Genomic DNA, 13,293 nt, shown 5'->3' with positions numbered 1-13,293 from the left:
ATGGTAGTTACTAGGGGCTAAAAGATGGGGGAAATGGGGCAATGATCATTGAAGAGTACAAACTTTCAGTTATAAGATGAGTAAGTTCTGAGGCTCTAACACAAAATACAGTGAATATAGTTAATAATACTATATGGTGTACTTGAAATTTGCTAAAAGAGTAAACCTTAAATGATCTTATCACATACACAAAGAAATGTTAACTATGTGAAGTGAGATGTATTAATTAACTTAATTGTAGTAATCATTTCATAATATATACCTTAAATCATCACATTGTATGCCTTAAAAAATCATGTTGTACAACCTAAAATATTTAATAAATGAGCAAAAAAATTAAAGAAAAAAGTTTTACAAATTAATTTTTATCATTCCCAAAGCTCTTTACTTTTTCATTTCTTTATTTCTGTCTATATTATACCCCTTTTGTATAAAGAATTTCCTTTTATTTCACATACTGCAGCTCTGCTGGCAACAGATCATCTCAGCTTTGGACTTGATAACAAAATTTCCTTTGCCATCATTTCTAAGAGTTATTTTGCTGCCTATGGAATTTGTGCTTGATTTGTTTTTTTCTCGAGGTATTCTAAGAATATCATTACATTTTCTCTGGCTTGCATTGTTTCTAAGGATAAGTCTGATGTAATTTTTAATATTATACCTGAATGTAATATCTTTTAATCAAAATTCCTTTCAAACTTTTCTCTTTATTTTTCATTTTCGCGAATTTGAATACGATATGCTTAAGCATTTTCTCTGCTTGTTGCCGCTAATGTTTTGTTGTTTATGTTGATGGGGTTCTCAAAAAATGTGTCTCTGTTTTGACATGTCATTATTCTGAGAATATTCTCAGCCATTATCTCATAAAATATTTCTTCTTGCCTATTCTGTCTTCTTCTTGGAACCACAATTAAACTGTTTGAAATTTCCCCACAGATCTTGCATAGTTCATTTTATTTCTTTCACCCTTTTTTCTCATTATGTGTCAATTTGGGTAACTTCTATTGACCTATCTTCAAGTTCACTGAATCCATATCTCAGCTGTCTCAAGCCTACTATTCAAAGGAATTCTTACCTCTAAAACTGTTTCTTATTTCAAGTATTTCCACTTGACTCCTTCCATCTGCCTGCTATAAATCCCTATCTGTTCATGCATGTGATACTTTTAAGTCTCTAACTGACGGTTTTATCATCTGGGTCATCTTTTGAGTCTGATTCTGTTGATTTCACTGTCCTCTGACAATGAGTTGCTGTTAATTGCTTTTTATGCAAAAAATGAAACACATGTGTCACACTTTTTATTGAAGGTTGGATATTGTAAGAAAAACAGTAGAGGCTGAGGTAACAGTCCTCATATTTGGAAATGACCATCTCTCTCCTCGTGTTGGGCCTTTAGTATAAGCAGGAGTTGAACTGGGTTTCAGTTCTATTGTTGCTATGGTTACTTACACCGCTTCACAGACTTCAAATTTTTCTAATGATACCATGGGCCTACGTGTGGGTCCTGGGGTCCCAGAGGGTTTTTCATAAAGTTTCTGCACCATCCACATTTTTTGGCTATATCCGTGTGCCTACAGTACAGAACTGATCTCTCTCGCTCTCCATTCTTGCCCATCACCTAGGGGTAGATTGCTGCCTCTTGTCATCTACTTCTTACTAGACTATTAGTGGAAATCAAAGAACTTTCTCTGTTGTCCTGGACAGCTTCAGGTTTAGGTAGATCCTGCTGCTAAGGGGTAGAGGTGCTCAAAATCCATGCTTACCTTCTAATAGCAGCCAAACTCCGCACTGTGTCTGCAGTATGCTCTCTGCCAGTATTAGCAGACCTCTAATAATACTGGTATATGATCCTAAGCCCAGGGCTGTTTTCTGCCCTTCTTCTAGGGGTAAAAAGACTTTTTTTCTTCAATCCTCCCCACAGTGACAATGGATCTTTTCCTGTGCTCTGCAGAAAGACAGAGTTTGCTGCCCTTCCCTCAAGTTTTGGGTCTGTATGAGTGAAAGGTACAAACCAGGAGGGTGGGGCTTCATGTCTTTCTCAAAGCAGTGGTTCCTTCCCTCCTCCACACCTGTAAGGCCACTGATGGTTTTCTCTGATCTCTTACCCAGCTCTTAGTCTTTCTCATGAGCACCCAGTGGAGGTCCATGGGAAAGGACGTATGAATGAGTTAAATTCCTCCTGCATCTGGGACTCACAAATAGGGATTCTATACTAACATGTTAGCTCCAACTAAGATGTTAGCAATCCATTAAGACTTCAGTCAGTCTCCTCCTTCTCACCTGTCTGATAGCTATCCTTGCTCTGCCACAGGTGAGGGAGTCTGTGTGTCCTGTCACTCTCTCCTGAGAGGGGCCAGTCTCAACTTGGATTCCCGGGTACTTGGTCACCCTGTAACTTCAGCTCTCTGACGGGTTCCAGAAAAGGTTTCATTCTGTAGTTTATCTTGTTTGTTAGGGAGGAAGCAATATTCTTTCTAGCTTTCTACATTCAAAGTGGAAGTGTCTCATAGCAATTTTGCTTTAAAATAAAAAAAGGGCTGTGCATACATTCACATAGAAGAAAGACTGAAAGAAAAGAAATTCCCCTATATAAAGAGTAGCTATTAATGTGGTAAAGTTTTAGGTCATTTAAGTTTTTCTTCTTTGTGCTATTCTATATCTCCCAAATTCTTTACAGATATCAAATTGTATAACTTAAAAAAAGATCTGTGTGTATATATACATATGTGTGTATTCTATTAAGTCAAGTGCAAATGGTAGGATATTATTTTACCAAAGAAATGCCATTTATTTGCTCTTTTTAAAAAGAACTTTCAAAGAAAAAGAGTTTTGTGTCCTCAGAATTCATACAATTATGCATTTTTCAATATTTGTAATCCTTTTCAGCAACTGCTGTTCAATGTAAAAGAGAAAATTCCTGCTAGGAAAAAAATGAAAGTTTGATTTAAGAGAAAAATACCCATAAAGCTTCAAGAAAATCTCAATACAGCTGTTTTTCTTATTTTGAGAGCCTCGTGTTTAAGGGAGCTAATTGTTTTTATACTTATCATGTCTCATATCCCTTATTACCACCTCTACAGTTGCCAGCTATGATCTCTGTCACTCCAGGTTATAATGCAAATGTAGCCCATGGAAATAAGGTAAATGGCAACTAAAGGGTAAAAGGTAACTATAAATCTCCACCACCCCCAACAAATTGAATATTGATTTTAATTGTCAACATCAAACCTATCAAAGGCAGTTTTCAGGCGAAAACTTAATACATTCAAGCAATAAAAAGAATTCTGAACAATTTACTCACATTATCCCTTAACCATACTACCTTTTCTCCAAAAGAGGATAGAAAAATCACTATGTAATTAACTTGTAGTAATTTACATACTGTAACATACCTAACAGTACCCAGAGACCATTTGCTGGTAACACATCATTTGATGGTGGCCATTTGAAGGGTTAAAAAAGTTTTGGTTTATAACTTCCAAAGATAATCTCATTTCAAAGAGAACGTTTCTATCAACCTCATTTTCAGCAAAGAGAATAAATTAATTGTACAAATCTCATGTTTCATTTTTCACTTTGAAAGAATTTCTATCAAACAAGTTACCCAAACTATTTTCCAAATGTTTATTTTCAGAGTTGCCTAGCATACCATACATTCCATTCACTCTTTCTTCCTTCTTTTCTTTCCTTTTCTTCCTTCTTCTTTCTCTTTTTCTTTCTTTCTTTTTTCTTTCCTTCTTTCTTTTTTTCTTTCTTTCTCTTTCTTTTTTCTTCCTTTCTTTCTCTTTCTTTCATTTCTCCTTTTTCAATGCACTAAGCTGTGTGTAGAGGATATTGTGCTGAACAAAACTTAAAATGTTTCTACCCTTCAAAGGACCTTTACTTAAATCCTCAATTTGTCTCAGACCTGATTCCTACGCTGTTCCTGTGTATTTCCATCATAACACTTGTTCAGTTCCTCAATTAGATTAGGTACTCTTTGAAGACATGGACCATATTTTCAGTGTCTTAATTGTCCTTATGCCAAGCACTATCTGACAAATAATAGATTACACATAATATATGGTGAATCAATCAATCAATCAATCAACAAAGGGGCCTATAGTCTAGCACACACACAGAAACACAAAGATACAAAAAAAGCAATAAAATCTAAGATGAGCTGTGATGATAGCATTCACAGGTACAGAAGTAGCACAAAGGAGTCAGTAGATCAACTCTGTTACGGATGCAAGTGCTCAAAAAGGAATCAGCACATAATGTTTAAACTGAACCTTCAAGGATGGTTAGAAGTGAGTCACGAGGTTCAGGAAAGAAGAAATAATTTTGTTTGTTTGTTTGTTTTTATTAAAGTATAGTTGGTTTACAATGTTGTATCAATTTCTGGTGTACAGCATAGTGTTTCAGTTACATACAAACACACATTTATATGTATATACACACACATACCTTAGAAGAAATAATTTCAAACACAGAGAGGGTCAAGAACAAAGTCAGAGAAATATAAAATAGCATGTTATGATCATAAAACAGCAAATAGATTGATATGACTGAAGCACTGGATGACAGGGAAATTATCCTGGGATATGAATCTGCAAAAAGCACAGGGAGACTAGGTCAAGGGAAGAGGGAGGAGGCAGACAGACAAATGCATCAGGCTTCAGCATGAACTTCATCCTATATGCTGTAAGGAGTCCCTGAAAAGGTGAGAAGAAATTTAAATGATAACATTCGATTTTTAGAAAAATTACTCTAGGGGACATACAAAATAGAACGAGGAGAAAGAAAGGATAGATGGTTGGGAAAGTAAAGTTAGAGGTGGAGGAACAATTAAGAGACTACTTAAATAGTCCAAGACAAATACGACTACATCAATTAAAGCAGCCATACTGGGAAGAGAAAATTTTAAAGGAAAAAAAAAAACCTGAAAAAAAGAATCAAAATAATTTTGTTTATTATTTGTAAACAATATAATTAAACTTAGAGAGGCTCATTTACAAATGAACACTGCCGTCATTTGTTAAATGGGAATAATCAGTACTTACCACAAAGAAATAGTATGACAGCTACCTGAGAATGCATGTAAAACAGGGATGTAATAATATGAGCCAAAAAATAAGATTTATAAACATGGCAGAAATTGTTTTGTTGATCCTGATGTTGATTAGATTTCAATTTTGGCTTTAAAACTTAACTCCTTGTGAGACCTTGATGAAGTTACTTAATCTCTCTTTGCCTCACTTTCCTCCTCCATAAAAATGGAGTATGCTTCCTAGTATCTTATAAGTAAGTATTACTTCGAGTTTTATAGATGTAATAACATATTTGTAAAGGGTTTATAAAATTTAGTCCAATGTCTGAAACCGGTTTTTAAGAAAAATAGCTATTAATAGAAATAGGAGATGAAAACAATTCTCAGATTTCTAATTTGGGTGAATGTAACCATTCATTGAGAAGAGGAGGTTCTTTTAGAAAACCAATCATGGTAACTATGAATCTCCCACAGATCCTTTACGATGAATTAAATGTTCTTCTTGGCATTTTTGAAAGCACACTCTACGTATTACAACAGTTACTATGGTATATTTTAACTGTCTATTTTCAAGTCTGTTATCCAACTGTGTCCTTTTTTTAAAATTTTTTATTGATTTATAATCATTTGACAATGTTGTGTCAAATTCCAGTGTAGACCACAATTTTTCAGTCATACATGAACATATATATATATTCATTGCCACATTTTTTTCTCTGTGAGCTACCATGAGATCTTGTGTATATTTCCCTGTGCTCTACAGTATAATCTTGTTTATCTGTTCTACAATTTTGAAATCCCGTCTATCCCTTCCCGCCCTCTGCCCCCTTGGCAACCACAAGTTTGTATTCTATGTCTATGAATCTATTTCTGTTTTGTATTTATGCTTTGCTTTTTTGTTTTTGTTTTTGTCTTTTTTTAGATTTCACATATGAGCGATCTCATATGGTATTTTTCTTTCTCTTTCTGGCTTACTTCACTTAGAATGACATTCTCCAGGAGCACCCATGTTGCTCAAATGGCGTTATGTTGTCAGTTTTTATGGCTGAGTAGTATTCCATTAATTCTGCAACCCCAAAAAGCAGGGTGTATCTGGTACATAAATAGGCTCAATATATGCTAGTTAAATAATTAAACTTAAATTAAAGGAGATATGGATTCCTTTAATAAGTCCACAGACTATTTGGAAAAAGGGTATTTCCAAAGGATTTTACCTGCTACTGTACTACTGTACTGACCTCACAATTTCATCAAATAGAATGCAAAAGCTAGTATATTATACCATTATTTTCTAGTAATTCTCACTAATAGAAAGTGTTGAAATGCAAATTTATAAAGAAAATAGTAGAGAATAAGGTAAGTAATATAAACAAAAACAAATTCTTCAAGAGTTTCCAACTTTCCCTTTCACCACGACAATATAAACAAACTAGCGCTGTACTGAGAAAGGCTAGTATTGAGTCTCAAAATTAGAGCTGAAGGGAATGTAAAAAGTATTCTAGAATATTTATGTATATAGAGTCATACTCTTAATATCTGTTGCATTTCCATTGTTTCATACTATACCTTAGGTGAAGATCTTCTGAAAACTTCAGACAGGCATAGATAAATTCTTTAATTTGGTTGTAAACTTTTGGCACAAATTCAGAGAATGGAAACTTTTTTGGAAATGGTTGCTGTAAAGGCAAAAATTAATGAAAACAAGTCACAAATCAGCATACAATGAAAATACTTAAAAATTAATTAAAACACAAAAGAAATCTTCCATGTTGTGAACTGTCTGCTAAACAACCTAGAATTGTTTTGTTTTGTTTTGTTTTGTTTTATCTTTTTTTTGAGGGTGTTGGGGGATTAGTTTTTTGTTTGTTTGTTTGTTTTAATGGAGATACTGGGATGGAACCCAGGACCATGTGCATGCTAAGCAGGCACTCTACCACTGGGCTATACTCTCCTTCCAATTGTGGCATTAAAAAAAAAAAAACCCTCAAATTTTAAAAAATATTTCTGAAAGTTTCCTCACTCTAAAAAGAATAATTTATAAATTAAACAATAATTCCCATGTCCTCCAAAACCTCAAAGGATAAATAAATTGTGGTGCATAGTCAACAATAAAAAGGAATGAACTATTGATATATACAACAACTTGCATGAATCTCAAAACCATTATGTTGAGTGAAAGCAGCCAGTCTCAAAAGGTTGCATACTGTGTGATTCCATTTACAAGGCATTCTAGAAAAGGCAAAAGTAGATGGAGAGCAACCAGACTGCTGGCTGCCAAAGGCTGGGGGTTAGGGGAGTGATGGATTAAGAAGGTGTGGCATGAGGGAATTTTTTGGAATAATGGAACTGTTCTGTATCATTATTGTGGTAGTACATACAAGACTCAAGGCACTGTCAAAACCAATAGAATTTTATAGCATAAAGGATATATTTTACTGCATGTTTTGAGGAGAAAATATCCTAACAGTATAATAAAAGCAAGTATTTCAAAGTAGAAGCCAAAGTGGAACACTCCCAGCAATGCCCCAAACACTTCAGAGATGACAGGACTCCAAAACAGGAACTCCTATTCGTCTAAGTCCCAAAATCATCCTTTGAAAATGTTCTGGAGTTCTAACCCACTAAGTGAGAAGTAATGCCTTTAATGAGACTGACACTAGGAAATGCTGTAGAGGATGCCAGATCAGAGGACTTTATTTTAAAATACTCCTTACCTTTTCTAGCTCTGTATCTTGGAATGGGAATTGTCCCACCACCTTCTTATACATCTCTTCGCTTGTTACTGGTATAGGACTGTAGTTGTCAGAATCAAGTATGTTTCTATAAAGAAAATAAAAGAAGGAAGGGAGGGAGAGAGGAAAGAATGGGGAGTTAATCACTACGGTGATCACAAGTAATTTCAGGTGAATTTCAATGGTTGTATACATACCACAACCCAAAATAAACATTTCCCAGTCCCTATTCTATTCTTTTTGCAATGCAGCTATCTGAATTCAGGTAAGGACATCTTTAAAAGAAGACAAAGAAAATTACATTCTGAAACAAACGGAACACAGTAATAAACATGACCTCACAATGTTTTAGGTTTACAGGTCAGAGAGAAAATTTTAGGCAACATGTTGAAGTCTTAAGGCAAACAATAAAAGAATGTAGCCCTGGAGAAGGGAAAGAGGTTTTATTTGCTCTGTTTCAAAAAATTAAATATATTTGATTATGCCCTTTAATCCTATAATAGATCTTCTATTCTAACTTTCAAAATTGGCAGATGAGGAAAAGCAAGTTCTATAATAACTTCAAATTATGTTCCTTTACTTCATCTACTGCTCTATATTAAGGATGACTTTTTTTTTTTTTCATCCATTGGGTCTGACTCCTTAACTAGACCAGGGGTTCTCTAAAAACAGAGATCATACTACCAAAATCAAAACAGAAATTTACTGAAGGCATCAGATCAGATGCTCTTAAGACCTTGGATACATCATGTTGCTAATTTTCAAGAGATAAACTTCCCCTAAATAAAATTATACCGTTAACAAACCTGTTTTTTAGAAATACAAATGTTTATTATATTAATATTCGAATGAGATGCACTACACGATTATCAGTGATATGTTCATAAACTGTGAAGAGTAAGACTAAAGGGACAATGTAATAAAACTGTAAGAATTTGAAAACAGGGTAAGCTGATCTGGGGAAAAGGTCTTGCAGTAGGCATGAAGATCACTAAGTAAAGGAGTAAAGGTTTAAAAGGAGAAGAAACAAGTCAGTTGACATGGGGCGTGTGCCAGGAAAACAGTCCAAGGAGACATTTGAAAGTGGAGGTGTGATACAGTAACTTTCTTATTGTTGTATGCATGCTGCAGTAACTGTTTAAATAGCATGCTTCAAAAGTGAGATTGTAACAGGTCTCTTCTCTGGGTGCGGAGAAGAAAGAAGATGAATCACACGAGTGATTCTTCCAAAAAGGTTGCCAAAAAGCTAAATTATTCAAAAGGGCTCAAAAGCCACTATGTTAGAAGTGAGCCATAGACTAAGCATGATCCTCAAAGAGAAAAAAGAAAAAACAGATTAAGAAGCACAACAAGATCTGGATGGTATGAACCAAGGTATTTGACATTTATTCAAGGAAACAGAAGAGCGAAAATGGGATATGGGGACTCCCCACACAGTAGACACTAATACACTGGGTATCTTGAGAACTTTATTTGGAACATCAATACAATTTACTTGAATTCTCAGTTATAACCTGGATCACAGCTAGAAAATATAAGCCACATATACTTGCTGCTTATTACACCTGAAAAATCTTATGTATAAACACAAAAATCTTATGTATAAAAATCTTATGTACACACATACACAAATGCACGTGCTCACACAACACACACACACACGACTAAAGATCATTTCTCACCTGAAAATACCTGCCCACTTCTTTAGCAAAGTTTCACTGTACTGATCTCTGATTTCTAACAGCATGTCAAAAAGCTGGTTTACAGGGAAACCATACACCTGAAACAAAATAAGAAAATAGCTTCATTTTATAAGGTGACTTTTTCAAGCAACATGAGAGAGATTAGGCACTGAAAGATTTTTTTATTCTTTGGTCAACAATTTAAATAAAACCACAGGGGACTCTTTTATTCCTACCTAAGAAACAGTGTTTACTTTAAAGAATTAAAAGATACAATACCATAATATCTAAGCCAGTCAGAAAAGAAAAGATGAACATTAAAATTAATATATACTGTGTGTAACTGTCAGCTAAGTTTTCCCTACAACTCCTTCTGTAACTCTTAGCAACCTTCAGGTGTAGGGAGAGAAAATGAAAACTACCAGTCTCACCCACTTCTAATGCTATTGTATTGGCTATAGTATGTGGTTCAAATCAATAATCATTATTCAAAATGGTAGTTAAGAAACTCCAAAATCACTCAGGCAATGTATCTGAATTAAGGATATTCTGAAGAACTAACGTAGTGAGTTCAATTAATTGATTAGCTTTGAGAACAAAACAGGGGGATGAGAACTATTTATGGGAACGTGAATGGTCAAGGTGATGACCAGGAAATGCTACAGAGATAAAAAGATGCGGCTCTAGGAAAAGAAGAAACACAACTACAAACTAAAGGTGCTTACTCAAGCTTAGACAGACAATGAGAAGATTAAGAGCTGATAAAAACTCATCTAGATAGGCATATGTAAAAAGAAGTCACAGACCTGAAGTGTGTCCGCAAAAAGCACAATGAGGTTCTTCAAATCTAACACGAGGTTTGGATCAGAGCAGTAAGACTAAAGGAAATAAAAGACAATGAAGGAAAACATCTTAATTATTAAAAATAAAGTACAGTTTTGATTTACCTACTTATTTAACGCTTCACCTGGTGAAGAGTCTCTAGAAAAGGTCCAGCCCTTTCCTGGTTTAAAGGAACACAACAGTCAACCAGGGAAGAGCTGAGGAAAGACTCAAGTAAGCCATGATCTATATTTTTGACGCTTGAAAATTTAAAAACACAATTGTAAATAGCTGTTTGGTTAAAGAAGTAATCAAAGTTGATATTGTAGATTATTTTAAAATGAACAATGAAATACGTCATATCAAAACCTATGGAACAGCTAAAACCATTTTCAAAATTAAACTGTATCTTTATATAAGAATATTAGAAAACATAAAAGATTTAAAATTAAAAAACCGAGCACTCAACTCATGAAGTGAGGCCAAATCAGCAAAATTAAACCATAATAAGTGAGAGAAAAAACTGATGGGAAAAGTAGAAATTAATGACAGAGATGACATAAAAGATCTGATCCATGAAATCAAAGTCTGGTTAAAAATAAAATCAATAAAATAGACAAATCATAGGCAAGTCTGACTAAACAACAAAGACAAAACTAAACAATACAAAGAATCCAAAGAGCAAACAAAAATACAGAGGAAAATAAAAATTACAAATAAAATCCACGTACAATCTCTTATCAACAAATAGGAAAATTGAAATGATATGGAAGAAAGCTTCTGTGGGTAACATACAAAAATGTATATGTCACTGTTTTTCAGTGATTTTGATATTCAAATTCTCTTAATTATTGGTTGGTTACATACTCTCTACGTAAATCTCTCAGTTACAGAGACAGGCGTGCTGAGTTTTCCCACAATGGTGTCGCTCTTCCTAAGTTTCTCTTCCTATTACCAACGGCTTTTCTTTATATACATATTGATGCTTGCATATCCCTAGAAAAAGGGCTACTGATTTTTTTGGTGGGTTAAAACTAATGTCAAGACAAACAAAATGTTCCTCTCCTCTCATTTAAATGTCTGCAACTTCAATTCTATTTGCCTTGTGAAATATTGCCCTTTCTGTTTCTCTTGCTTTATTTTCAATTTTTCTGTAGAATCTTAAAGTATGTAACCAAAATGTAAAACTTTCTCTTTGACATTTCCCATGAAAGGTGACATGTTTGGATCTATGCTAGCCATTTTAAGTTTTCTATTTTCAATGATTTCTTCCTTCTCTTTTTGTTTCCTTTCATATTTTTCAGTGGATCAGTTTTTTTCAAATTATCTTATACTATTTATTATTAAGTCATATACTTTCTGCCCATTGTTTACTTTAATAAATATGAAGATTTCATTCAAAAAGCATTTTAAGCATTAAGCCTCTCCTTTTGTAGGAATTTTCAAAAGCATTAAACTGTACAAACAATCTAACAATCAGTCACTTAGATTTATCTATGAGTTTTACTGTCATTTTTTGCACACATTTTATTTAATTCTATCTCATCTTGTTTTTTGGGTTTCTTTTTCATTTTTGGTAAAACACATGTAACATAGGATGGTTGAAAAGTAAACTTTGAATCCTCATGTGTTTCCAAGTGCTTTTTTTTTTTCCACTCAAACTAAAACACTTAATTTCAGATGTGAGAAAACTGCTCTCATTTACTCTCCTTGACAAAAAATGCATCCTTTCACTTTTAATAATCTAGTTTTTCTTTACTACAGGGAAACTGCCTTCACTTATTTAATTATTAAAGCCCCCTCCTTTGTGACTGTCCTTTCTTTCTAAATCTATTAGATACAACCAAATATCTACATGATTTATCCATGTTTCTTACTTTTCCATTCATATTTTCCATCTCTTTATGTTTCTGCACTATATTTTGGGATATATATTTGACTTTGTCTTCTTGATCATAGAATGATAAGCAGTTTCATCTATTTAATCTTTGAATTAAACTTCTCTATTATGGTAGTTATACATTTCAAAAAAGCAATGTTTATCTTTGATTTCTATCTTTCTTTGGCTTGCTTCCTTCCTTTTCCTCCTTCCTAAATATATATTTTTAAATGGGAATATAGAAAAAATGAATAAAAGCGGTAAGAACAATCTTACCAGGCAAACAAAACTGAACAGAGCAGCATGCCAGAAGCTCCCAGATGTTCTAAACACAACTTCTTTCCTCTCCATTAAGGAAAACAATATCATGACATTTACAGTAATCATTTCCATGTCTTTCTTTCGTTTTTTGCTTCGCTGTATTTTTTAACCTAATAAACTTTATTTTTTAGAGCAGTTTGGCATTTACAAATAAATTGTGGAGAAGGTACAGAGAGTTCCCACACACCCCTTCACAGACACTCACGCTCAGATGTCCCAATTGTTACATCTTGCAGTAGTGGTACAGCTTGTGAACAATACACATTATTAACTAAAATTCATAGTTTACATTAAAGTTTATCCTTTATGTCATATAATCTATGGGTTTTAACATATGCATAATGACATATTTCACTATTATAATATCATAGAGAATAGATACACTGCCCTAAAAATTCTGTCTTCCACTTATTCATCATCCTGCCATCCCTCTTCAGAATCTTGGCAACCCCTATCTTTTTACTATCTCCATAATTTTGCCTTTTCCAGAATGTTATATAGATAGTTGGAATCTTAGGGTTCTTTTACTTTAGCAATATGCATTTAAGCTTTCTCCATGTCTTTTCATGGATTGATAACCTATTTCATTTTTGGCATTGAATAATATTCAATTATAAGGATGTACCAGAGTTTGTTTATTCATTCGCCTACTAAAGGACATCTTGGTTGCTTCCAGGTTTTGACTATTATGAATAATCTGCTGTAAACATGAGTTGGGGCAGGTTTTTGTGTTAACATAAGTTTTCAATTCATTTGGCAAATACCTAGAGTGCACTTGCTGGATCATATAATAAGACTATGTTTCATTTTGTAGAAACTGCCAAA

General features: G+C 33.8%; 1 protein-coding gene across 3 annotated transcripts in view; it reads right to left on the bottom strand.

Annotated features, from left to right (window-relative positions):
• The window catches only part of EXOC6B (exocyst complex component 6B), a 533,613-nt gene that overhangs the window by 232,630 nt on the left and 287,690 nt on the right, over positions 1-13,293 (bottom strand). For all 3 annotated transcript variants that reach the window (XM_006201563.4, XM_072937568.1, XM_072937567.1), the window contains 4 exons: positions 10,253-10,324; positions 9,447-9,544; positions 7,747-7,852; positions 6,599-6,708 (listed from right to left, as the gene is read on the bottom strand). In XM_006201563.4, coding sequence (XP_006201625.1) covers positions 6,599-6,708; positions 7,747-7,852; positions 9,447-9,544; positions 10,253-10,324 — 386 coding nt within the window. The remainder of the gene's footprint in view (positions 1-6,598; positions 6,709-7,746; positions 7,853-9,446; positions 9,545-10,252; positions 10,325-13,293) is intronic.

Source organism: Vicugna pacos, chromosome 15, assembly GCF_048564905.1.
Source record: "Vicugna pacos chromosome 15, VicPac4, whole genome shotgun sequence".
NCBI classification, from domain to species: Eukaryota; Metazoa; Chordata; class Mammalia; order Artiodactyla; family Camelidae; genus Vicugna; species Vicugna pacos.
The sequence above is the reverse complement of the archived record's forward strand: the minus strand, read 5'-3'. Positions and strand labels throughout refer to the sequence as shown.